Source organism: Podarcis liolepis (assembly GCF_965112155.1).
Source record: "Podarcis liolepis genome assembly, chromosome: 14".
Taxonomy (NCBI): domain Eukaryota; kingdom Metazoa; phylum Chordata; class Lepidosauria; order Squamata; family Lacertidae; genus Podarcis; species Podarcis liolepis.
The window spans coordinates 11,162,049-11,187,598 of NC_139569.1; the positions used below are offsets into that span (position 1 = coordinate 11,162,049).

The 25,550-nt window shown below is 43.4% G+C and overlaps 2 protein-coding genes across 3 annotated transcripts in view; both read left to right on the top strand.

The window, feature by feature from the left end:
* The first annotated feature begins 214 nt into the window (after window positions 1-214).
* LOC310692904 (transmembrane protein 180-like) lies at window positions 215-18,479 on the top strand. 2 transcript variants are annotated; one of them, XM_083474439.1, is made up of 7 exons: window positions 215-324; window positions 5,216-5,394; window positions 8,836-9,567; window positions 11,407-11,561; window positions 12,912-12,995; window positions 13,988-14,131; window positions 17,280-18,479. In XM_083474439.1, exons 2-7 carry the CDS (start codon window positions 5,242-5,244, stop codon window positions 17,401-17,403), a joined length of 1,392 nt encoding a protein of 463 aa, XP_083330565.1. In that variant the 5' UTR covers window positions 215-324; window positions 5,216-5,241; the 3' UTR covers window positions 17,404-18,479. The 2 variants fall into 2 exon arrangements, with proteins under 2 accessions (XP_083330565.1, XP_083330566.1); XM_083474440.1 differs by lacking the exon at window positions 215-324 and adding an exon at window positions 418-500.
* A 1,912-nt stretch (window positions 18,480-20,391) lies between these two features.
* Window positions 20,392-25,550, top strand: part of METTL9 (methyltransferase 9, His-X-His N1(pi)-histidine) — a 28,782-nt gene continuing 23,623 nt past the window's right edge. The window contains exons 1-2 of the mRNA XM_083474485.1: window positions 20,392-20,936; window positions 25,229-25,419. Of these exons, the coding sequence (XP_083330611.1) occupies window positions 20,577-20,936; window positions 25,229-25,419 (551 nt within the window). The 5' untranslated portion in view covers window positions 20,392-20,576. The remainder of the gene's footprint in view (window positions 20,937-25,228; window positions 25,420-25,550) is intronic.

A 25,550-nucleotide genomic window follows, 5' to 3' on the forward strand; every position in this document is an offset into this window, starting at 1 on the left:
CGCCGAACACCCCTCCCGACCAAGCCCGGCATCACCGCCGAAGGGGAAAGCGGGGGGGGGGGGAGGAAGGACGCCGAACAAGGAGACGGGCGGCTGTTAGCAGAGCAACGTGGCAAGAGGCTGGGGCGGTAGCGATTCAAAACACGGAGTCAGCCGGAGCCCACCCTAAGAAGAGCCAATGGCGGGCCGGCGTCCGCGGCTCCTCTGGCTTATCCCGTGCGGGCCGCTCCCGGTTTGGCCAATGGGGTGGAAAGGGAGGGGCCAGGCTCGAAGGCGAAGACCCGCCCTCCGAGTATTTCTGAGCGGCCCAAGCGCGAAGGCTTGGTTAGTATACGCGGGTCGGAGGGGGGAGGAGGGTCGGGTTGGGGTGGTTGCTACGAGGCGCGTGCGAAGCGGGTTGCTAGGGAGGACGGGCAGGCGGGGTCCGGGCGCGGTGGGGCGATGCTGTGCACCCTTACCTGCGAGTAAACCGCGTGCACCACGGTGGGGCTTACCGTCGGGTAAGGATTTCGCCTGGTTTTCAGAGCTGTGGGGGAAATAGACGCCTTTGGTCGGGCTCCGGAGTAGGGCTCTCTATCAAATACCGTTGAGGAGGAAATAAGCCTTGCAACCCCCCCCCAAAAAAAACCCCCCAACAACCTCGTCACATCATATTATATCTTTGGAGAGGACTTAACTAAAATTGCATTATAATATCTTGAGGATATGTGGTGTCCTCTTGTACCTGTTTAGTCGGAAAGTCCCAGTAGGGCTTTACTCCCTCTTAAATTAAGATTTAAATAAATACATTTAGGGCCTAGTCGTCACAACAAAATTCTCAAAGCCTGTTAACAAAACAGCAGCTTAAGAACAAGGCCAGAGGAGCTCTGTTTAAAAATGTTCATAGAGGTTTTAAAGCAACTCAGCACTGGAGCTTCAGAAATGGAAGAAAAACAAGAGTGTTGTATTTTCAGAAACAAACAGCCTTATAGAAATACAAAATAGATTGCTTTCGTTGAAGTAGCCGGATAATGCTGTTTTGAATTGTGGGTTCTCCTAAATTCCTGAGTTTGATAGGTGTTAGAACTTAATCAGTGCTTGAAGTGTTTAAAAGGCTGACAGACACTGGAGTTAGCAATATTAAAATACAGGCCCAAACCAGCTTCCAGGTCAGGAAACCACCTGGGAAATTACTTAAAGACAAAGGAAAGGCAACAGCCATTAGAAATGTAAGAGACACAAGATTCTGGGCCAGCCAGCAAACAGGCAGAGCCACACCCAGAACTCCGAGATAGTTAGCTGAGACAGAATAGTTGCAGTCTGTAAAGTGTGGCAAGATGGAGAAAGGGCGAGCCTTGGCTGGTGTCTTTTTTAATCCTAGGCTGTTGTGGCTATGGGAGAAGCAATAACCTCTTGGAGTGTAATGCTGGGAGCCCTCCATTGCAGGCTCAGGTTGTAAAGGTAAAGGTACCCCTGCCCGTTCGGGCCAGTCTTGCCAGACTCTAGGGTTGTGCGCTCATCTCACTCTATAGGCCGGGAGCCAGCGCTGTCTGCAGACACTTCCGGGTCACGTGGCCAGCGTGACAAGCTGCATCTGGCGAGCCAGCGCAGCACACGGAACGCCGTTTACCTTCCCGCTAGTAAGCGGTCCCTATTTATCTACTTGCACCCGGGGGTGCTTTCGAACTGCTAGGTTGGCAGGCGCTGGGACCGAACGACGGGAGCGCACCCCGTCGCGGGGATTCGAACCGCCGACCATGCGATCAGCAAGTCCTAGGCGCTGAGGTTTTACCCACAGCGCCACCCGCGTCCCATAGGCTCAGGTTGTATATACGTATAAATAAACCATATATCATAAAGACACCACAGTCCCTGCTTTTCCTCATTTCCAGACCCTGGAACCCTTGGGATCTCGCACAGCTTGGAGATTGGGGCGGTGTGTAACGATGCAATTACTGTAATGGCATTTTGAAATGGACTGTCAAGTCCCACTTGTAGATCACAAATAGATTTTAAGTTACAGAAATTAAAGAGTTGGTGTAGTGAACAGTTCTTCAAATGGAGAAAATGGAGTCTCTTTAGGATGGGTATCGGGACTTGTGTTTTTCTAATTTATTCATAAACAAACTATAGAGTTAGGAGGGCGCAGTGAAGCTGCTACGCTTGCTGATAAGGTGTTTGGGGTCTTCCCACAGGCATCTGGTGGGCCACTGTGAGAAACAGGATTCTGGACTAGATAGGCCATTGGCCTGACACAGCAGTTCTTATGTTCACTGCTGCTACAATAAATGTTAAGTTTTAAGGTACTGTGAGACTCATAAAACAACTGTCCCTTTTGTTAGAGACAGCTTGTGAATCAGGGTAGCCATATTAAAGGAGAAGGAGAGAGGGGCCTCCTGTATCTTTGATAATTGAGTACAGTAGAACAGGAAATCATGTCAGGACAAGCTGCACCTGTCAAGTTTTCCTCTTGTATGCAGCTATTAATGGGCAACCTTTGTACCTTCAGGTGTTGTTTGATTACAGTTCCCATAATTCCTGACCATAAGCTGTGCTGGTTGGGGCTGATAGAGGAGCTGGAGTCCCAACAGTTTCTGAAGGACCACAGCTCCTGCTGCCCCTGTATTTAAAGGTTAACGGCAACCTTTTCATTCGGGGGGGGGGGGCAGCCACGCCTCCTTACAGCAGAAACAGCAACAAAAAATTGGCATTTCAAAAGCTGGGGAATGTGTTTGTGAATCATAAGCTTTTACTGGATTAGAGGTCACCTTCAAATAATTGCATTCTTCAATTTTTATATTTTAATTGCTTTTTCCTGATGAAATTATTTGAGCTATTCAGGGCTTTTCTGCCGTATGTAAATAGCTTCCTTCATCTTTCCAGTGACATTGGAGGCTTCTGCTATTCATACTTTTAATACAAGCCCTTGTTTTATACAATACATACTGTGGCATCATCAACAGACAGAGTTGGAGTATAATGGAGGTTACAGAGAAAACCTGACTAGTGCTCACTGTTCCTTGTGTTGATTATAATGCCATTCATGCTTACCTCAGGCATCTGTTTAAATGGAGGAATCGATTTACTTTAATCAATGTCATTATATGTCTACTTCATCTGTTGGAGCTAAATATTGATAAAGGTCACCTTTGCCATCTGATTATCTGTTTTTAGATTACTGTTTCACCATTCTATTCAAGCGTTTCTAACAATTTGGTTTATGGTTCAGGTGGATTCAGTATCCTAATTTTTGTTACAGTATCCTAAAAATATATATATTCTTACTCCATCTTCTCCCCCATCCACTGCCCCAGATGGGTGGTGTGAGAGAGAGGGAGAGGTGTTCCCCATTTAGCTTTCCCTTCCCTGATATATATTTACTGGGCGACATTACTGAAGAGACTACCACCAGAAAGCATTTTACTACACAGATGTGGGATAGAAGGGTTTGATCCTGTTCTTGTCAATTGTAAAGTGGAAGCTGTGAGGGCTAAATATTTATCACAGTGTGAGACAAGGATAAATAGATGAGAAAATGTAGCCCTCTAGTGGATCATACGAAGCCACTAATCGTACATAGATTTATGTCCTCTGACAATATTCATCTTGATCCATGGAAGGCATTTTGCATTTATGGATATTAATAAAATAAAAAATAAATAGTTTTTTTTACTAGATTTGGAGTGTTAATTATTGTAACTTTCAAAATATTCAAATTCTGGCAACTGCAAAAAACCAAATAAATGTAAAGCTTAAGATTTTGAAAATACTATATATATATTCCATCACTTTAATTTTGCCTTGTACCTTCCTTCTGCTCACTCCTTGTGTGCAGGCATATACACATCCATCTCATGACAGAATTATTCCTAAAGGGCATTTCTTATTTTTTACAAAATTGTGGTTAATAAATTCAAAATATGAATCATATCTAACTGTGACTTCCCTCTTAAAGCTGCATTGGAAATGTGGTAATGCTCACAGTTAAATTTGCAAATAAAAATTGAAAACTCTCTTCCATACAGCAGCAGATCACACAAAAATGTTTCAGTTTACAGTGGTGCCTCGCAAGACGAAAAGAATCCGTTCTGTGATTCTCTTCGTCTAGCGGTTTTTTCGTCTTGCGAAGCAAGCTTATTGACGGATTAGCGGATTCGTGCTATTATCGGCTTTTAGTGTCTTATCTGCTGATCAGATCAGCTGATAAGCGGCTTAGCGGCTTAGAAAAAGGGGGGGAAAGGAAAAAAAACCAGCAGGAACTCGCAAGACATTGTCGTCTTGCGAAGCAAGCCCATAAGAAATTCGTTTTGCGAAGCACCTCCAAAACGGAAAACTCTTTCGTCTAGCGAGTTTTCCGTCTTGCGAGGCATTCGTCTTGCGAGGCACCACTGTATTAGGTGCAACTATTCATCAGCAGAACTTACTCCCTTAAGATGTGGTGGACTGTCCTTCATTGGACGTATTCAAGTAGAACAGGGATAGACTCTCCACAAGTTTGTTTGACTACTCCCAATTGCTTTAGCTGGCAGGACCATGGTCAAGGATAATGAGAGGAGTTCTCTAACATCTGGAGGTCCTTGGGTCCTCTATCCCTGAAGCAGAGCTATTTGTCTGTGACGCTATAGTTAAACTGAACAAAAGAGCCCTGCTGGATCAGACCAAAGGCCCATTTAGTCCAGCATCTTGTTCTCACAGTGGCCAACCAAATGTCTCTGGGAAGCTTCCAAAGAGGACTTGAATACAGCAGTTCTCTTCCCCACTTGGGATTCCCGGCACTAGTATTTACATAGAGACAATGGAGGTAGCACATAGCCTGTAGTTACCCATAGGCTTATCTGCTATGGATTTGTCTAATTCCCTTTTCAAGTCATTTAAGATGAGCAGCGGGCTTGAGGTATATGATCTACAAGCTGATTTCCAACTCTAAAATTCTGTTGTTCTATGTAAATGCTTTTAGATAACCTGCAATTTGCCTTTCTGTTTCCTATAATAAAGTGTCCAGTCATGTGCCATATACTGGTACTGTAGTGTTACTTCCAGTATTGTGATTTCGTTGTTTGTTGTCTTCCTCCTCACAGTCCTACAAACATTGCACAGATAGGCAAATGCCACAAAATTATCCAACTTTTCATTGGAATGAAACTACAAAAATCTATACAGTATCTGAAGGTAAAAACTCTCCATTGGAACTGTAACAGCCTGTAACTGTTTTATCATATTATTATTTACCTCCTAGGGGAAGAAAAAAACCACCGTGGAAAAATGAAGTTTTTTTCAAGAATTCATCCAAATGCCCTGGCATACTCAATGACGACTTTAGGTGCTGGGATGATGAACAGCATCTTTAATTTTTATTATGTTAAACTCTTTTTAAACAAATACAAGATATCTGAATCAGCATTCCATCAAGCACAGGTACAGTCAATGCCAACATTAGTTTTTCTGTTGTTTTTGGGTGTTTCCCTGGTCATTATTTTGAATACGAATTAGCAGTGTCTTTCATTTAATGTAAGCAATTTCTGTACTGCTTTTCAAGTCCTCCCAAGGCAGCATGCAGTAAAAAAGTCACAGCAAAACAATGAAGTCCTTAATAGTTACCAGCACAATTGAAATGAATATGTTCTTTTAATCAATAAAAACAAACCAGCAGCAGATTAAACCATATAAAACAATACTGTCTGCACCCTCATTGCCAGCTCAGGATACTAGCTATCCTAATTTGACTAAATGAAAAGCTGGTTGGAAAATAAAAGTTTTATGGCTTTCCTAAAAGAAATCAAGGACACTACTGTAATTCATTACTGTTTGTATGGTTATGTGTTAGTTTGTGTTATGTATTCAGTGGTGGTGGCCTCGTCAGCTGAGAGTTGTTGATATGCCTTGTTGAGGGTGCGCTTAAGGGAAATGACAATTGGGGTCTCCCATCAAGTGTGCAGAACGGGCTCGAGGAGCCCTTGTTCAATGAGGTGATCCAGCTCTGCATCGATCTTGGGCTTCAGGGTGAATGGCACCCGCCAAGCCTTCATGCAGATTGGTATAACAGCCGGGTTGAGTCTCAGTGCAACCGGTGGATCCTGAAATGTTCTGTGATTGTATATCATGTATCGAATCAGAACACAGGGGCTCATAATCCTGTGCAAACACAGATCACTGAATACATAACACCTTGTATATATGTTTATGATTAAAAAATATATAAACGATTAGTGACATTGCCTTGCGACATATGAGGAATGTGGTTAATAAATTATAAATTTTAGTTAGAATTTTATTTAATGCTGCTGTTTTAGGTACCGTATTTTTTGCTCTATAAAACTCACTTTTTCCCTCCTAAAAAGTAAGGGGAAATGTGTGTGCATCTTATGGAGCGTATGCAGGCTGCGCAGCTATCCCAGAAGCCAGAATAGCAAGAGGGATTGCTGCTTTCGCTGCGCAGTGATCCCTCTTACTGTTCTGGCTTCTGGGATTCAGAATATTTTTTTCTTGTTTTCCTCCTCCAAAAACTAGGTGCGTCTTATGGTCTGGTGTGTCTTGTAGAGCAAAAAATTCGGTAATTGTATTTTTATATAGTTATATATGTACCTTTGAAAGATACATGCAAATATTTTCATTGCACAGTGGTACCTCGGGTTAAGTACTAAATTCGTTCCGGAGGTCTGTTCTTAACCTGAAACTGTTCTTAATCTGAAGCACCACTTTAGCTAATGGGGCCTCCTGCTGCTGCCACACTGCCAGAACACGATTTCTGTTCTCATCCTGAAGCAAAGTTCTTAACCTGAGGTAATATTTCTGGGTTAGCAGAGTTTGTAACCTGAAGCGTATGTAACCCGAGGTACCACTGTATTTCCTCGTGTACCACTGGTACATTTTCCAGTGGGTTTTCCAGAGTCAAGAAAACACCACCGACATATGCTTTTAGCTTGTAATTTTGTTGGCCCGCTCTTATGCCCCTTATTTTCTCATTATTCCTTATCTTTTGTGCGAATACCTTCAAAAGCAAAATAAACAGTAACGGAGACAAAAGGCATCCTTGTATGCTTCCTTTCATAATCCTACACACCCATCAGTTGTTGTGTTATTTACAATAATATTTGCACGTTGTTCAGTATATATTGCTTCTATGGCCTTTAGGAAAGTTTCCCCTAGGTCCACCTCCCTCAAAACGCTTTTCATAAATAGCCAAGTCATGTTGTCAAACACTTTCTCCGTATCTAAGAATATCAACGCTGTCTGTTTTTCGTTACGGACTTCTAAGTATTCTATTATGTTAATTATATTTCTAACATTCTCTTTTAACTGTCTGCCAGGAAGAAAGACTCCTTGGTCCTCGTGTATTAGATCGCTCATAACTTTTTTAAGCCTGTTGGCCAATATTGCTGCAAATATTTTATAATTGCAGTTTAGTAATGAAATTGGGCGAATTTTTTTAGGTTTGTCGTGTTTAGGTATCAAGGTGATATAGGCCCCTTTCCAAGTTTCTGGTACTTTTCCTATTTCCAATACTTTATTCATAATGTATTTCAATGTAAATTAGAGACATGGGAGAGGGCCTTCTTGGTGGCTTCTCCCAGACTTTAAAACTCCCTCCCTAGAGAAGTTAGACTGGCTCTCTCTTTCCTGTTCCAGCATGTTTTTGCAAATCGACTGCTTTTAATGAAAGGCTGTTTTTATTGTACTTAATTGTACAGTGGGTGCGTAGGGATGTCTCTCTGTGCAGCATTTGAAACTCCCATTATTCCAGGCACGTTTTGCGACAGAATTTCATTAATGTGAGCAGTTTCTGAGCTCTAGGCACAGTACTGCGCCCAAGAGTTCAGATTAAAACTGCCACTGCTGGAAGGAAAGGAGGACCTTTTTTCTGCCTTCCCACTTCCAGCCACTCTGAAGACTGCAGAAGGGACTCTCTCATAAGACTATAAGGGGGGTGGGCAGGAGAAATATGGCTTTTTTCTTTTCTTTTTTTTCAGTCTTAAGATGAGGACTAGACCATGTGAAAAATGAATTTAAGATTTTAGCTGCAGTTCATTCATTTTCAGCTTCGTATTCTTCTTACTAAAAAAGTTCTCCTAGACACTCCATTGCAGTGCCCATAACCTAGGTTTAAGGTGCCATTTAGCTCCTAGATTTCATATCTTAGTTTCTAACGCTGTCTCTATCTGTATAGGTGTATGGATAGTTGTTTTTCTATGTTTTTAGTTCTTATTTTTATCTGTAAGCCACCTTGAGTCCATGTCAAGGAAAAAGGTGGGGTATAAATAAATTAATAATAATAATAATAATAATAATAATAATAATAATAATAATAATGTATAGAATTGGTGTTTTTAATTATATGTGCAAATGCAGCATACAGGATGGCACACACCCACACCCACAGCTTGATTTTTGTGGAAGTTCTCCTTGGCAGCTGCCATCAGCACAGACACTAGAAAATTATTTTCTTAGGCATCCCTAAGCCCCAGTTTCCCATCTCTACTCAACTCAAGAATAAAGCTCATTTGGTGATCTTGGACCAGCCGTTATCTCTTAACCTAAGTTAGGCTTGTAGTAAAGGCAAAAGGAGTGAGGGATAGCCAAGCTTCTTGGATGAAGGTTAAGAGACAAATAGAATGAGTGCAACATTTTCTCCTGAGTTTTAAATCGCCCCCATTCCAATAGCGTTTTCTTTTCTTTACATTACTAGTGTTGATTTGTCATTTATTTACTGATTTTAAACTTTTTCATTTTATAATCCGTTATATTTTTATTGATACGATACGTTTTCAGTTGTACAAGCTACTATGTGATTTCTGCTGAGCCATGAAAAGTGGTGCAAATAAATAAACTGGTGTTCTTTTTTATTTTATTTTTACTCAGGTTGTTTTTATGATCTGGAATGCCATTAACGACCCTCTCTTTGGCTATATTCAAGACAACTCCAAAGTGCCATGCTGCTCCAGGCGTCAGTTTTCCATTTTGTATGGAGCTCCCTTGTATGCTTTGGCCTTTCTTCTTCCTTGGTTTCCTTGGAAACAATATGAAGAAGGTGACTGGCTTAGCGGACTTCATCTTATCGTTGCTTTGTGCGCTTTTGATGGCCTGCTTACGTTTGTCTTGCTAGCACAGTGTGCCCTCTTTGCGGAAATTTCAACTAGACACGAAAATAGGCTCCAGCTTATTAAGTATAATCAAGTGGCAACCTTGGTTGGCTCCACCAGCATCCTTTTCTGTGGCTTAATTTCAGATAACATGGAGAACTTCACCTATTTTCAAGCATTTGCTGTTCTGGTAGGAGCAGTTGCCACTGCTTGCATGTGCTACACTGGAATGTATAGCACCACTCAGTATGAACAAAAAGAAACTCTAATGGAAGAATTTGATGAAAATGCTGAGAGGTCTCTCTCTTGGTCCTCTGTGATTTTGTTGACAAAACAGATCATGACTCAGAAAAACTTTTTGCTTTTTGTGACCATGAACTTCTTTCAAGTCTTCCACTTGGCCTTCTGCAACAATTTCATGATGATCTTTGCAGATAACCTCATCCCTAAGGGCGTTCTATCATCATCTATCAGAAGTATCATGTATGGGGCAGGTTTTATTTTTCCTCAGGTAGGCAGAGAAACCTTTTGTTCTTTTCTCTTAAGACGAAAATATGCTGGTTCTCAGCAGATTTATTTGCTTACACTGATTGCCAAGAATAATTATGCATTACCTTGCAGAAAACCTTTATACTGCAAAACTAACCTTTGGTGCTACTGATGTCTCCCAAAGGAATTCAACTGATGCACATACGGTTTGACTAAAGGGGGAGCTGGCTCTTCAGTGTGTGTTTGTATGCTTTTTGGTACTTTTGTTTTTAAAAAAAAGTTGGTAAAAACCTCTAAGAACAACTATGGGATTAAAAATTGTGAGGGATCACATTTTCTGAAAGCCAGGTAAATCTATGGTGTTGAACCTGGAGCAGTAGTTCTCAAATTATAAGGCTGGCCTCTCGAGGGCAGGGGAATTTAATAACAAATGGCCTCTTTACTATTCAGGTTAGAGGGCAACATATTTTACTTAGTGATTTCCTTTCATTTTTTCCTATTCATTAGTACTGTTTTTTCCTCTATTCTTCTCTTCCACATTTTCCCCTCACTAAATTCGGAGATTCCCTATACAGTCATACCTCGGGTTAAAGTAGTTTCGGGTTAAATATTTTCAGGTTGTGTCCCATAGCGACCTGGAAGTAACGGAATGGGTTACTTCCGGGTTTCGTCGCATGCGCAGACGCTCAAAATGATGTCATGCGCAGAAGCGGTGAATCGCGACCCACAAACGGAGGTTGTGTTCTGCTCAGGATGTGAACAGGGCTCCGGAACGGATCCTGTTCACATCCAGAGGTACCACTGTACTTTGAAAATGTGAATAGGAGAGCTGCATCTATTTCATAGGGAAGGGAGGATAAAGTGTGGCACAGTAGTAGTTGGAGGAGAACACCACATGGATGAGGGGGAATTAAGAGACACAAGGGGTTCATGAGCCACATTAAGCTGAGGCGCATAGATGGGCCCTTAGCATGTTACACTGGATACACGAATAAGCTGTTTAGCTAGTACAATAGCTATGTATTTGCAAGTGACATTTTGATGTGGGTTTATACCGTATTTTTCGCCCTATAGGACACACTTTTTCCCCTCCAAAAATGAAGGGGAAATCTGGGTGCGTCCTATGGGGCGAATGCAGGCTTTCGCTGAAGCTTGGAGAGCGAGAGGGGTCGGTGTGCACCGACCCCTCTCGCTCTCCAGGCTTCAGGAAGATATCCGTAGCCTAGGGAGCCCTGTGGGAGTTCCCGCAGGGCTCCCTGGGCTGCGAATAGCAGCCTGCCGCCCGGAGCGCGGGGCGCTCTGAAGCAGAGCGCCCCGCGCCTTGGGAAGATATCCTTTTCTCCTCTAAAAACTATGGTAGGTGTGTTTTTAAAAGCTCAGGCTTCCCCCGCGTCTGGGGGGGGGGATATTTTTTTTTCTTTATTTCCCCCCCCCAAAAAAAAAAATTAGGTGCGTCCTATGGGCCGGTGCGTCCTATAGGGCGAAAAATACGGTAATTATTAAAATCCAGACAATGCAACACAGTATATATATATGGCTCAATCTAAAATGCCACTTTATTTTTATTGCTATTTTCAGAATGCAAATAGAACAACAAGAAAGGAACAGCATCGGCTCCCGTTAACAATTTAAAAATCCATCAGTCCTTTGGAGAGTCATTTGTCCAAATAGATATCCAAACGAGATTGGCTGTTATAAGGCATATGTTCAAATGTTGGTGATGTAATGCTGATGTTGCCTTTTTGAAGGGTTGGATGGGCAGGGTATCCTGTGGTGCTTTCTTTCTGGTTAGAAATAATTCTATCTTTGACAGGGTTTCAATACTGTATTAATGTAGCTTAATATTTCTGTTATATTTCAGTGCCTTGTGCTAATCAGTCAAGCTTTGTTGAAGAAATTTGGTTACTATAAGGTGGTCTTATTTTCCTTCTACTCGGAAGCAATAGCTGCCGCTATCATGTTTCTTGTAGGTCCAGAACACTACTACTTATTGGCTATTTATCTTACGGCAAACATGTAAGTAACTTTAGTTTAAACAAAATAAAAAAATTTCTTCCAGTAGCACCTTAAAGACCAACTAAGTTAGTTCTTGGTATGAGCTTTCGTGTGCATGCACACTTCTTCAGATACACACGGTTGATGGACTTCCATTTCATGCGGCTCAATGTGGTGCCTTCCATGGTTCCAGTTACAGATAGGTAGCCGTGTTGGTCTGCCATAGTCAAAATAAAAAAAAACCTTCCAGTAGCACCTTAAAGACCAACTAAGTTAGTTCTTGGTATGAGCTTTCGTGTGCATGTACACTGCTTGGCAATTTTGACCAGGATTCACAGAGATCTACTTCACGTGTGGCCTAGGGGTGGGGGGTAGAGGAGAGAGGGGAAAGCAAGATACCCCTCAGTAGGATCTCCATGTATTATGGATGGAATCAATAGCGGTGGCTTGTTCACATCTGTGCTGTTCTGGGCCCAAGACAAGCCTTATGATCCTCCCTTTCTTCCCCTACACACCAACCATGTCAGCCCTAGGACCTAGCACCACTGTTTTAATTCCCCCACTATTCTGTCATAGCATTGTGGAGTTATAAAATGGTCGTGCCTGAGCACTGGAGGAGGTAAATCGTATTAAAGGAGCCAAGGTCCTGAAGTAGTGTGGGTCATGGAGGAACCACACTAGGTCTCGTTGCAGAGGTCCTCTTACGTTTAGGTGCATGCGGGGGGTTTCATTCCTAGCCCCAGTGTGCGTTGCTGGAGCATGCATAACCCCATTACACCCCCATTACGCCTTCCAGGTCCAAAATGACCGTCAGTGGTCCGTATCAATTGGACTCCCAAAAATGGTCACTGTCTGTTCAAGCAGTAATGTCATTAATCAGGAAAATGACTGGTAGTTCTTTGGGGATTCTTTAAGGCAGATGGGGTCACAGATGATTTGGAACTGATTACATTTTTTATAAGTAATGGCAATTGTCCTAAAGTGGAGACTATTGGGAACCACTTATTCTAGTTTCCCAAATCTGGAATGTATTATTTTATTTACTTATTTATTTAAATGATTTATATGCTGCTTAATTCCCCCCAAATCCCTTAAGTGTTATTAGACAAATGAGACAAGTTAACAGACAGTGAGATCTTTGGGAGGAAAGCCAAGATTAAGTTTTCAACAGAAGTGGACTTTATTCATTAATTTCTAGAACCCTTATTCTTCTGGGTCCTCATATCCTATTTTCAACTTTGCTGTTTTATTAATGTATTTGTGTAGTAGTTCACTATACTGAACAAATATTTTATGATACTAAAAATATCCAAATTTAATTTTTCTTTGTCCAAGGCAATTCAAATCTAAGTCACTTCTCTATTTATTTAGGGTCATTGTTCAAGCTTCTTTCAGTCTGTTTAATTTGCCTTTGGCCGATATTGTTGATGCAGATTTAAAGAAACATAAACGGAGGTAAGCATGGTTTGTTTACTTTTTATGATATGCAAACTTTCATTGTAGATAATAAATGTTAAATTGTGTTTCAGTTATTATTGGAAAGTCTCAATTCAGCATGCTCATTACACTACATAGAATTATTCTATAACACTTTTCAGTGTATGGAGTACTTTACCCCCCCAAAAAAATACCCAAACAATTTGTCAGTGACCTTGAGTTGAGCAGTTTGGAGCCTGATTTTCCTCAATTTATTAAATTATCCCTATAAATTGCATACAAAAATACATATATTAGGAGAAATTCACACAAAAATGTTGATGGATTTTCATAAGGACTTTTAAACAACAAAAAAGGCGCAGTTAAAGTATAGAAAATGAATTTTAAGATTGGAAAAATGAGAAACTGAGGAAAGCTGAAGTTGACAGATTCTTAGTATTACTATTGAAGAACTGAGGATACAGTCATACCTCGGGTTAAAATTGCTTCAGGTTGAGCATTTTCAGGTTATGCTCCGTGGTGACCCGGAAATAACGGAACGTGTTACTTCCCGGTTTCGCCGCATGCGCAGATGCTCAAAATGATGTCACGCGCATGCGCAGAAGCGACCCGCAGATGCGGGATGCGTTCTCTTCAGGATATGAACAGGGCTCCGGAACGGATCCCGTTCGCATCCAGAAGTACCATCCAGAAGTGTTTGAATATAACTTTCTGCTGAAGTACAGTGGTATCTCGGGTTACATACGCTTCAGGTTACAGACTCCGCTAACCCAGAAATAGTACTTCGGATTAAGAACTTTGCTTCAGGATGAGAACAGAAATTGTGCTCCAGCTGCGCGGCGGCAGCAGGAGGCCCCACTAGCTAATGTGGTACCCCAGGTTAAGAACAGTTTCAGGTTAAGAACGGACCTCCAGAACAAATTAAGTACTTAACCCGAGGTACCACTGTATTCAATTTGCAATTTAAATAATAACTTGCAGTCTATTGAAATAATTGTTTAACATTTCAGATTACCACTTTCCTCCATGGTTTTTGGAACAAATGCCTTGTTTACAAAACCAGCCCAGTCTTTAGCCCCTATGCTTGTGGTTACCATACTAAATCAATTTGGTTATGCAAATCTGAATGGGAAAGTTGTTCATCTTGACCCAAGGTAAGTAAGAGACAATTAATTGCCACAGTGATGTTTTAATCTGATGAACCCTTTGGTCTATTTGGCTATTACAGCTTTCTTTTTTTTATTCTGAAATTAAATTGTTGGAATTTGTGTTCTGAAACATGTTATCTGGAAAGTTGCAATGGTTGAAGGTAATTTTTGTTTTACTATATTCACAAAGAATTTCTCTTAAGTGCATTGCAGTTTTCACTTGTGCTTCTTGAACATGAAAGTTTGCAAGTTTGTCCAGATAAAGCTTTCCCATGCAATCAGTCTAGTCCAGGCACCCCCAACCTGCAGCCCTCCAGATGTTTTGGCCTACAAATCCCATGATCCCTAGCTAACAGGACCAGTTGTCAGGGATGATGGGAATTGTAGTCCAAAATATCTGGAGGGCTGAAGGTTCCTGGTCTAGTCTGTACTTGGTTAGATCTTCATTTGAGTATAGCAACAGTGTTTCCTGTGTTTGCAGCAGCGGGATGAACATACCTGACAGATCACAAAGGTCCAGTTCGCATGACACGCAAAACTGTTCTTAAACCATGGTTTATTGAACAAACCACCCTTAAACCAAAGAACATTCTGCAGACTATCAAAGTAACTGGTTTGTGTTGTCATCCTCCATCCCGCCTAGTTCCAACCCACAACTGTCTCTCCATCTGACACCCTTCAAGCTTTTGTGGCAACTGCTGGCATTTCCTCACCATGTCACTTTCCATTGGTCAGGTGTGGTAATCTTTGTGCTGATCTTCTGCAGCATTCCTCAAGGAACCACTTTCTTCCCTTCCCCAGAAAAAAAAAGTCTGTATAGCTTTGCAGCTTATAAAAAACAATTTTGTAACAGCTGTTTTTATATTCACAACTGACAACCACTGTTTATTGTACATTTATGCTTTTAGATTAGTAATCAGAACCTGTGTTGGAGCCACCTTATTACTACTTCCCTATCTCTCATAGGAGATTTGAAAAACTTGCTTTTACTAATGTACACTTAAATATTTTCATTTGTGAGTTCTAGTCACTGTCAGGAACAGAAGCTCATTTTGAAGCCCCACTCACTCAACACCTGCTCTGTTTCAAAACAGCATTTCATTCATACTCCCATAAAAAACAGTCCTTAATGTTTTTATTTCGGTGTGTTAAAATGCAAATCTTTTCCATCTCCAAAACTTTTTAAAGAATTAATATTTGCTGCCTGTGATTTTCCTTGAAAAGTTGACAAGATTTATTGAAGGTAATGAATAGATGCCGACTGAGTAACACGACCCCCCTTGGAAACCTAAGTCCTGTTTATTTGTGTAACTTTGGATTTATTGTTATTTTTCTTTTTAAAAATCCAGATTATTATTTTTTTATATAAAAGCTGACCAAATTTATCATTCATTCATTTACCAACCAATAACAGTTAATCAGCCTGCAGTCAAAACATCTGCAAAGCAATAGTTTAAAGAGATTGCTTTTAAGTGTTCAACTCTCCAGTTCAGACTGCTGCTATGAAGGGGGTACAGGGTAGAGTTGGGAAAGGAAGAGGATCCTGTTACCAGACAAAATTTGCAGCAGCAGCAGCTTCAGGAAATGCACCAGTGAGAGCAGCTGAGTACTCAGGGCAGCTTGCCTACTGTCTCTGTTGCTTGGTGGGTGATGACAAAACAAATTATGCTTAAACTATAATTAAGTATGTGCCCATGTTTTCAGGTAACACTAAGCCATAATTAAGGCAATAAGCCAACAAACAAACAATCTGAACAGACTATAGTTCAGACACTGCTGGGTTCAGATGTACAGCTAAGGCATGGTTTGTTAACTAAGGTTTATTTAAACCCTCGTTTAACATATACAGTGGTACCTCGGGTTACATATGCTTCAGGTTACAGACTCCACTAACCAAGAAATAGTGCTTCAGGTTAAGAACTTTGCTTCAAGATGAGAACAGAAATCATGCTCCGGTGGCAGCAGGAGGCCCCATTAGCTAAAGTGGTGCTTCAGGTTAAGTACAGTTTCGGGTTAAGTACGGACCTCCGGAACGAATTACCGTATTTTTCGCTCTATAACACGCACCCGACCATAACACACACATAGTTTTTAGAGGAGGAAAACAAGAAAAAAAATAATCTAAACGAAACAGTGGATGTATGATTTTTGTGGTTCATGCTGTGGCCACAGACATGTGATCTGACGGTGAGTTTGGGGTAGCCCAATGCAAAAATCCTGAGGATCCATGTGGATCCATGCTTTGTAACCACGTTTTTGCGGCCCCAGGCAACAGTGGGTGCGTGATTTTTTTTGGTGCAAGCTGTAGCCATTGACATGCTATGTGATCTGATGGTGAATTTGGGGTGACCCAGTGCAAAAATCCTGAGGATCCATGTGGATCCGTGCTTTGTAACCAGGCTCTCTGTCCCTCCTCCCCATTCAGCGGCTCTTCTCCTGCTTTGCTGTTTCAAAGCGAGCCACGGAGGAGGGAAGGAAGGGGAACCATGGATCCTCTGCTGACGACTGCAGCAGATCCCCCCGCCATCCGTAGGCATTTGCTCCATAATACGCACAGACATTTCCCCTTACTTTCTAGGAGGAAAAAAGTGAATGTTATGGAGCAAAAAATACGGTAAATACTTAACCTGAGGTACCACTGTAGTGCAAATTGGGTTATAGAGAAAGTAGTATCTTTTTCTCTTTTTTTGTAAACTGCTTTGCTGAAGTAGCCCTAAATATAGTTGCATCAGCCTTAGATGTCCAGAAACCTCCACAGAATACCATACAGCCTGTCTGAAATGTTGTTAAAATGAACAAGATCGTTCACAACACGTGCTAGTTTTCAGGCCCCTTCTGGGTACCCCAGCATATAAACAGAATGGTAAAATGCTTCTGTAAAATAGGGTATAAATGGCATTGTTCAATAAATTTGCATTCAACACCACTGATTTCTCATAATCAGATAAAACAAGTTAAATTATATATAGTATTGGTATTCCACTTAATTTATGTATATAAATGGGGATAGATGATTTCCTAATTTGAATTAAGCATGATCTTGTTGAAGTGCTGGAACACAACACTGATAAATATATACTGCAATGAGTTTTGTTTTGTAGTGATTGCTGAAAAAACTGAACATTTTTTTTAAAAAACCTTACTTCTCTTCCAGTTTGTTTGTAGGTCTCCACGATGCCATGTTCTACATGATCTGTCTGGTTCCTCTTTGCATTGCAGTTATACAGATTCTGACATGGACACCCTTTTCCATTCAGAATAGCCACCTTACACTTTGACATTGAATTGCAAATGTGTGGATCGGGAACGCAACTGTTCTTTTTTACAGAGGTCAGATGAACAAGAACATTGGACTTCCTTGATTCAGGGGGACCATCTGCAGCCTGAGCAAATTCTTTTCTGTTATATCTGTAAATCTTGTGTGTGCCTTATCATCATGCCATATTTCTTTCTAGTTCAACTGTACGCAAGTTAGAGATACCACATAGACTTGCTGAGTACACCAAAATGCCACTACCTCACTGGATGCCTAAGAGATGAATGCATAATGGTGTGGTGTGATTCTGTGAATAAACCTGACACTCTTTTTAGAAGAACTAAGGGCCCATGATAAATCATAAGAAGCTGCATTTGAGCACCCTCTCTCATAAAATGTGAAATGCTACCTCTTTGCTGCAAGCAAAACAAGGTCATTTCCCCCCATGGAATATTGGAAAATGTATGTTAGATTTCTCTCCCCCAAACTGGTATATGGTCTGCAAAACACAACATGGTTTCTCTACATGGGATACCTTAGCTTTACAGGGGTTGGAAAGAAGGGCAATGACAGCATTGGAGCACATTGGATAAATTTGTACAGACTGTTCAGCAAAGAAAGCTTTGGCAGTATTTAGAGGGGGAGGCATGCTGCGCTGTGGAGAGGACATGAACTGATGTTTATGTTTACATACTCATGACTACACAAGTAGTGCTGAAGATTGCCATTGGCAACGGAAAAGGGGGAGACAGGGGGAACAGTATAGTTGATGCAGCATAGTGGGAAACCCAATTAATCCACATGGTGGAGATGCAGGTGGCTGCCTGAAGTGGAGGGCAGAGGAGCTTGCATGGAAGCCTGTGGCTTGTGATGGGAAAACTTGATAATGAAAGAAAAAGTGTTTGGGCGTCTCCAAAGCATAATAAATGTGATTAAATCAAACTGCTGGGTTTATGGGACTGTGGGAAAAATAAATTTACTGGGTGGTAGGCTCGTAAGCTTTGGATTTCTTGGCTGCTTGATGCCATGCAAAGAGGGATAATCATATGTAAAACTACTATAGCCCTTGGAACTTGCATTAAAATATACTATTTGAAATTGTCTGTCACATTTCCTTTATTGTCAAGTAGCTAAAGGCAGCATTTTGGATTTGCCCCTGTTAAAGCCTTTTCCATTTTTCATCTTTTGAAAAGATGGCGATTAAAGAGAAACTAATGCTACTTGATATGTTACAAAGTCCGAATTATGCCATAATAAATCCTACCATCCTGTTCTTTATCCAGTAGATTATATATAGTAGCACTTTTATTTCTCATAAAGCAGTCTTTTATTTTATTAAGCCAATTCTTTATAGCTCAGTTCTTAATTCAACATTGGAGGAACAGACTTCTTAGCCTGTTTAAGGTGGGGTTTTTTTGGCTATTTCCCAGGTTGTTTTCTTGTAGAAAAGAGAATTGTATCATTTTCTAGCCTATGTCTTACCCCATTCATTAGCTACTGTAACCGATAGTGCAGGGATCTCTAATTCTACCTCTCCCACCCTGTACATTTATCTAAGGCTGCAATCCTGATGTGGGTAGGAGGGAATCTGAAGGCAGTTTAACTGCCAAATCTAGTGCTGGAGCCAGCAGGCTGGAAGTGAGAAGGTAAGAATGCTGCCCCTGTTGCTGTGAATCTTCCCCAGCCCTACCTGGCGATGCCAAGGATTGAAACGGACCTTCTGCATGCAAAGTAGATGCTGTACCACTAAGCCAGGGGTAGGCAACCTAAGGCCCGTGGGCCAGATGCGGCCCAATCGCCTTCTCAAGCCAGCCCACGGATGGTCCGGGAATCAGCGTGTTTTTACATGAGTAGAATGTGTCCTTTTATTTAAAATGCATCTCTGGCTTATTTGTGGGGCCTGCCTGTTTTTACATGAGCAGAATGTGTCCTTTTATTTAAAATGCATCTCTGGGCTATTTGTGGGACATAGGAATTGGTTCATTTCCCCACCAAAAAATATAGTCCGGCCCCCCACATGGTCTGAGGGACAGTGGACCAGCCCATGGCTGAAAAAGGTTGCTGACCCCTGTACTAAGCAATAACCCTTCCCCAGCCATAATGAAGTGACTGAATATAATGCAGTGCAAATCCCCTCACATCTTGCTGTTTTATTTGAGCCAGGGTTCCCAAGATCTCTGTAGGAAGGCTGGGTCCTCTTAGGTGAAAAAATAATGGGTGAGGGAGCTCTCTTGAGCATGTACAGACCACACACTCATACAGATTAGAAACAGCCCAGTTCTACCCCTACACATTTGGAATTTGAGCAAACGGGGCTTGGAAATCAGTGAGCGTGGGAAAAGTGGGCAGAACAGGCAAAATTCATGGGAGGAGGGAGGTTTCTCAATGGCAGTTGCCCACCATACCTAAATAGAACTGCAAAGGCCACAGGAGAGCTACCACCTTCTCAAAGAGGCCATTTTGGCCACTGGGGGGAAAGGATGCTGGACTAGATCGATCTTGTAAGCCTCCTCTTGTATTCTTGGTATATTCTTGTCACTCCTGCTTATTAGACTGAAGACAATAGCAGACGGGCCACCACCTTCCTTGCCCGTTTTGTGGGATTCCCAGGGACGTGTGCTTGGCCACTGGGGGAAACGGGATGCCTAGCGAAATGGTGCTCTGGTCCCGATCCGCGGGGCTACGTTCCTGCCTTCCTGGGTGCGAAATCTGGGCTTTTATTTAGTCACCCCACGACCCCCTTTAGTCCTCTGCACCCCTTATTCCTGTACAACCGGCCATTCCCGTTCAGCACTGGTTGTCACAGCCGAGCCCCAGTGCCGCAGGGGGCGTCCTCGCCCACCCTCCCGCCTCCGAGTGAGCGCAGCCTCCGTGTCGAGGAAAGGCCGCCTTGGGAAGTGGAGGCGCCTTCCTCCTCCCTCCTCCCCCTCCCTCTGCGCATGCGCCCCGCAGCGGCGGCCATTGTGCCGCCTCTCGTTTTGAAAGCAGCGCCCCCAGAGGCGCTGCCCTGCGCCGCGCCCTGATTGGCCGAGAGGGCGGACAGAAAGGCTGGGCGCCCGCCCGCCCACCGGCCCGCGCGCGAGCGAGCGAGGCGTTCTCTCGTGCGGGTGGGTTGGGTTGGTTGGTGTCTCCGGCCATCCCGTCCGGCCTGGGCCCTCCTCCCTGGGCTCTCGGGTTCCGGCCTCGCATGTATGCATGTGTGTCTGTAATGTATGTGTGTGCGTGGATGTGCGGGCACTGAATGGGGAGCTCCGCGCTGGCCGCCGCCGCCGCCGCCGTTGCTGCAGCCATGGAGAAAGGAGGCGGTGGTTGCGGGAGGGGGTGATTGAGCGCCCCTTTCTTCCCTCTCCCACCCACCCCCCACAACCCCACCCCACCCTCATGAGACTCTGCCTGGTCTGGCTGGGCTGCTACACCTTGTCTCTGTGGGTGCTGAGGAAGAGGATGTGGTCTGGGCCTGCCAGGTACCTGAGGAGCCCTTTATCCAGGTCTCTCTACATGAATATGATGGGCAGCCACAGCCAGCCAGCCCCGGGCATCAAGGAAAACCACCAGGTATGGACCCACCAGCAGGAGGAGCAGTACTTCTTAGCCCCCCACCCCCCCACCCAAAAACCATTTTGTGAGGGGGGAGGGGCGGCAGGAGGAAGAAGGGGGAGGGGTGTGTTTTGAATGGGCCCCACATCCATCGCCTAACCCGCTCCCCTTCCCCCCAAATAGGGAAGGATTTCAGGGTTTGGGGTGTAGGGTAGCTTCTCTTTTATATTCATCTCTCACTTCTTTTGGAAGCGTGTGATTTGAGGTGAGATATGATGTTGTTTGGGGGGGAGAGAAGAAGAATAAAAAGCTCCTTGAGGAGAGTTAACCTCTGCCCCACTGAATACACTCCATTCCCCGCACAACACACACACACAAAAAGAGGATTGGAAGAATCTCTCCATACTTGGCCTAAGAGACAGAGAGAGAGAATATGGACACATCCGGGTGAGAGATCAGGAGAAAGATTTGTGTGTGTTGTGCTTTGTGCATTTAGTCTGTGCACAAAATAAAGGAGGGGAGGAATAAATCTCTTATGGGACATCCTTTGGTTGTCGGGAAGATCAGCGAGCTTCTGCTATTTCTGTGGGTAACAAGACTGGCTCCTTTGCCCCCCTTTGAGTGCAGGGCAGGAGACTTCGGAAGAGCACATGCTACTGGTGAAAGGTGGGGATACAGGGGTGGGGGGAGGCGAAGCTGAAAAGTTGCAAGGAGGAGATGAGGATTTACAGTACTTGGAACCTGATGGGACAGGGAACAGGAAACTTAACGTAGTATAATTGTTCTCTTCCTTTCTCTGCCTCAAAATGTTCTGAAGTACAATCGGGTGAATTTGTGCTGAATGTGCAAATATAAAACAGCGGGGAGGAAACACAATCTGTGTTCAAAAACAATAGTTCTGGCCATGAGGCAGCTTTGTGGCTTTTGTAAGTATGAGCTAAGCAGGCATGGGGAGTTGCTAGGGAAAACAAGGCACAACCCAATTTTTGTATGCTTGTACCTGTATAGACAAGACTTCTGCACACACTTAGAGCTGAAAATTCCAGCAGTGCTGATTGCTGTGCTGTTGCAACTTCCTCTCTGTCATCTTTGATATGTGATAACGATTCTCCTTTGTGTCCATTGACAGTATGGGATGGATAATTTAGCAGTCAATCCCCAAATGCTGCCCTTTATTCAGAACTCACAATAGGACTCCCAAAGTTTGTTTTCTTCTCCCAACTCCAATACATTTGTCATCACTTTGTGTTCTTTTCCTTACCCTTGTGACCTGAAGGACTGGAAACTCGTTTGCAAAACCTGTGTGCACCCAACTCATCAATCCAGTTTACTGAACATGACACCTGCCTATCCATATTTCTGTCATTGCTTCCTTCCATCCTGACCATATATTTATTTATAAATATATTTTTAGCCTGACATTCATCACATGATCCCCAGGGCATTTTACAACCCGATTAAAAATGCATCAGTTTGAAACAGTTAAGAGCAGAGAAAAACACAGTGCTAAAATTCCATGAAGAGTTTAGTCACAAATTGCATTAGCCAGCCTCCCATAACACCTGGGTAAATAAACTGGCCTTTGCATGGCACTGAAATGCCATAAGCATCAGCACTAGACATGCTTCCAGGGGAGAGATGTTCCATGGAGTGCCACCACAGAGAAGGCCTCACACCTGTCAATCTTTCTCCTCTCAGCGTTTTTTCATCTGAACAATCACAGATCTAGCCACTGAAGTTATCTCCCAACCTATACCTGCCTCTCATTCCCACCTCTAATAAGGCCCTCACGTTTCCTTCCTTCCCCAAGGACAAATGTTCTGCTTTGAATTGATGCATGTGGCCTCACCCACCTCTTTCCGCTGCTAGCAAAGTGCAGTGCAGTGATACTGAATAATGTTGCAGTTTGACCTCCAAAACAGAAAATGTGAACTTGCATAGTGAGGTTGAAATACTCTGAAATGTATGCAAAGAGAACAGGAATCAGTGAAGCAACAAGATTAAAGGAGCTGTGGAGTGGTCGTGTGCAACAAGTTAGGTACATGTTTGTAATGTATTATGCATGGCTGGAAAGCTCCCAGGCATGCTTCTGGAAACTTAACACCACCTTCCGAAATCTGCAATATTTTTCCAGTAATGTGGTTGTAGGTAGCTTTGGGCTCTCTGTTGGCATAAATTGATGACTTCAGGGAAGGAATGCTAGTTTGATATGCTGGCATTCAACCTGGAACACTGCGTACAGACCACTGTGCTTAATATCTTAAAAGCCAACTGGAAAGAATGGATTTGTGTATTAAAATACCCAAACCATTTTAGATTCTTCCTTTTAGCTCTTTTGGTAGGGTAGGGTAGCAAGATTGAGAGTTGTATAGAGCTCATTTCAAAGCACAAGATTTGAATTGTTTGAGATATAAATATAAATTGTGTGTTAATAGTGCCAGTAGGCATTTATATGCATAAGTATTTTCTTGAACAGGGAACAGCAAATGCTGGAATGTTGAAGTTTGAGCTGCGAGAGTTTTGTAGATACCACTGTCACACCGATTAGATATTATTCTGAACACAGTTGATTTTAGGTGAATTTAGCAGTCAAAAGCCAAATAGTTGATTGGGCCAAGAGTGCCTTAAGAGCTGTCTGCTTCTGTACAAGCCTGTCTGACCCTTAGGGGAGGTCCTTCTTTGTGTACTCCCAACTTGAGGCAAGGCAAGTGGTGAGTGAGGATGGGACACTATCTGTTATTGGCACCCCAACTGTAGAATACCGTCCCCAGCTAAGGCCAGTCTCATGATGCCAGTTCCTGTGAGCTTCTAGTTTACTGCTTACATAGTACAATTTTCAGCACCCCTAACTAACTACAGTTCTCCAGATTCTTTGGAGGAAGTCATGTAGGGTGTAAATATGACCTGAAAGACATTGACACTCAGGGTCACAGCCGGAGGCCCTCATCACCTGATTCTTCTGTTTGCAAAACATGTGCTTTTCAACTAAGCTGCCACCCCTCCCCAATCCGAAGACAGTGTTAGAAATTGAGATATGAAAGCTAGGAGCTAAATGGCACCTTAAACCTAGGTTATGGGTGTAACAATGAAATGTCTAGGTGAGCCTTTTTATAACAAGAATACAAAGCTGAAAATGAATGAACTGAATCTAAAATATTATGTTCATTTTTCATATGGTCTAGTCCTTCCACTGCCCACCCCCCTAATATTCTTAAGAGAGTGGCTGGAAGTGGGGAGGCAGAAAAAGGTCCTCCTTTCCTTCCACTCTGCAGTTTTAATGTGAAATCTTAGGCGCAGTACTGCACCCAGAGCTCAAAAACTGCTCACACTAATGGAATTCCCTATCGCAAAATGTGCCTAGAACAATGGGAGTTTCGAATACTGTCCAAAGATCGTTCTCCTTTGCTTAAGCCTGGCTTGGCAGTGCCGACTAGGGCTGGGCGATGTTAGATTTTGAACATCATGATCTATCCCCAGCCAGATAATCGTGGTTTGGTGATGTTGAAACAAGCTGCATTTGGCCCCAGCCAGCTAGACACAGGGTGAAACGGCCGCTGGTCTCACCGCTGGACCTGAGGCCCTTACACCCCAGTGCTTTGCAGGCTAGGGCCAATGCAGCTGAGCGAGCCCTGACACCTCAGAAACATCGGGGTTCGCTCAGTTGTGGCGTAGAAGAAGTCTTCCCCAACCCATCTGATGGGATGGGGGGAGACTTCTTCCAGCCCCCAATCTGAGCGATCTGACACCACAGCAGCATTGGGCTTTTCACAGCTGGGGCATAGAAGAAGCTTCCCACCCACCCCAGCTGAGCGATCTGATGCTGCTGAGGCCTCGGGGTTGCTCAGATGGGGGGGGCAGTTTCACAGAGCCCCCACCCCGCTGTCAGCTTGGGCAAGCTAGCGCAGACTAGGGGCTCTGTTAAACGCTTGGCTGAAGGGAGCAGCAACTGGGTGCCCATAAGTTGAGCAGTTCAAAGATGCAGAAGGGAGGAACAAGCACCTTGCCGATACAGCTTCTTCCTCCCTCTGCGCCATATGAGGGCAGACCGCAACGTTGGTTTCACTCAACAGTATATTCCTGGTGAAACCGCCGTGCTTCTGAATCCCTTTGCTAGCAGCATCTCCTGGATGAAGCTGTGCTGCTAGCAGAGGGACTCAGGAGTGGAGCGGTTTCACCAGCGATATACCGCTGAGTGAAACCAGCATCACGGTCTGCTCCTCATACCGGTCCTGGGCGATAGGTCGCTATATTGCCCAGGCCTAGTGCCGACATGTGAATAATGATTCTTGTCCCTTTTCCTCCCCCTGCAGTGGTACGTGTGCAATACAGAGCAGCTGTGTGAATCTCTTCAGCCTATCTTTGTCCAGAGTTACCTTGACCAAGGAACACAGATCTTCTTAAATAACAGTATTGAGAAATCGGGCTGGCTGTTCATTCAACTCTATCACTCCTTCGTGTCCTCTGTTTTTAGCCTGTTTATGTCCAGGACGTCTATCAATGGGTAAGTGCCAAGTGGAAAGTGGCGAGGGGGAGGGTGTGTAGGTCTCACGCTCAAAAAGAAACGCCCTTGCTTCTCTTGTGCGGCTTGACTTTTGCACTAGGGAAGTCCACTTCCAGATCCTAGTTAAATGA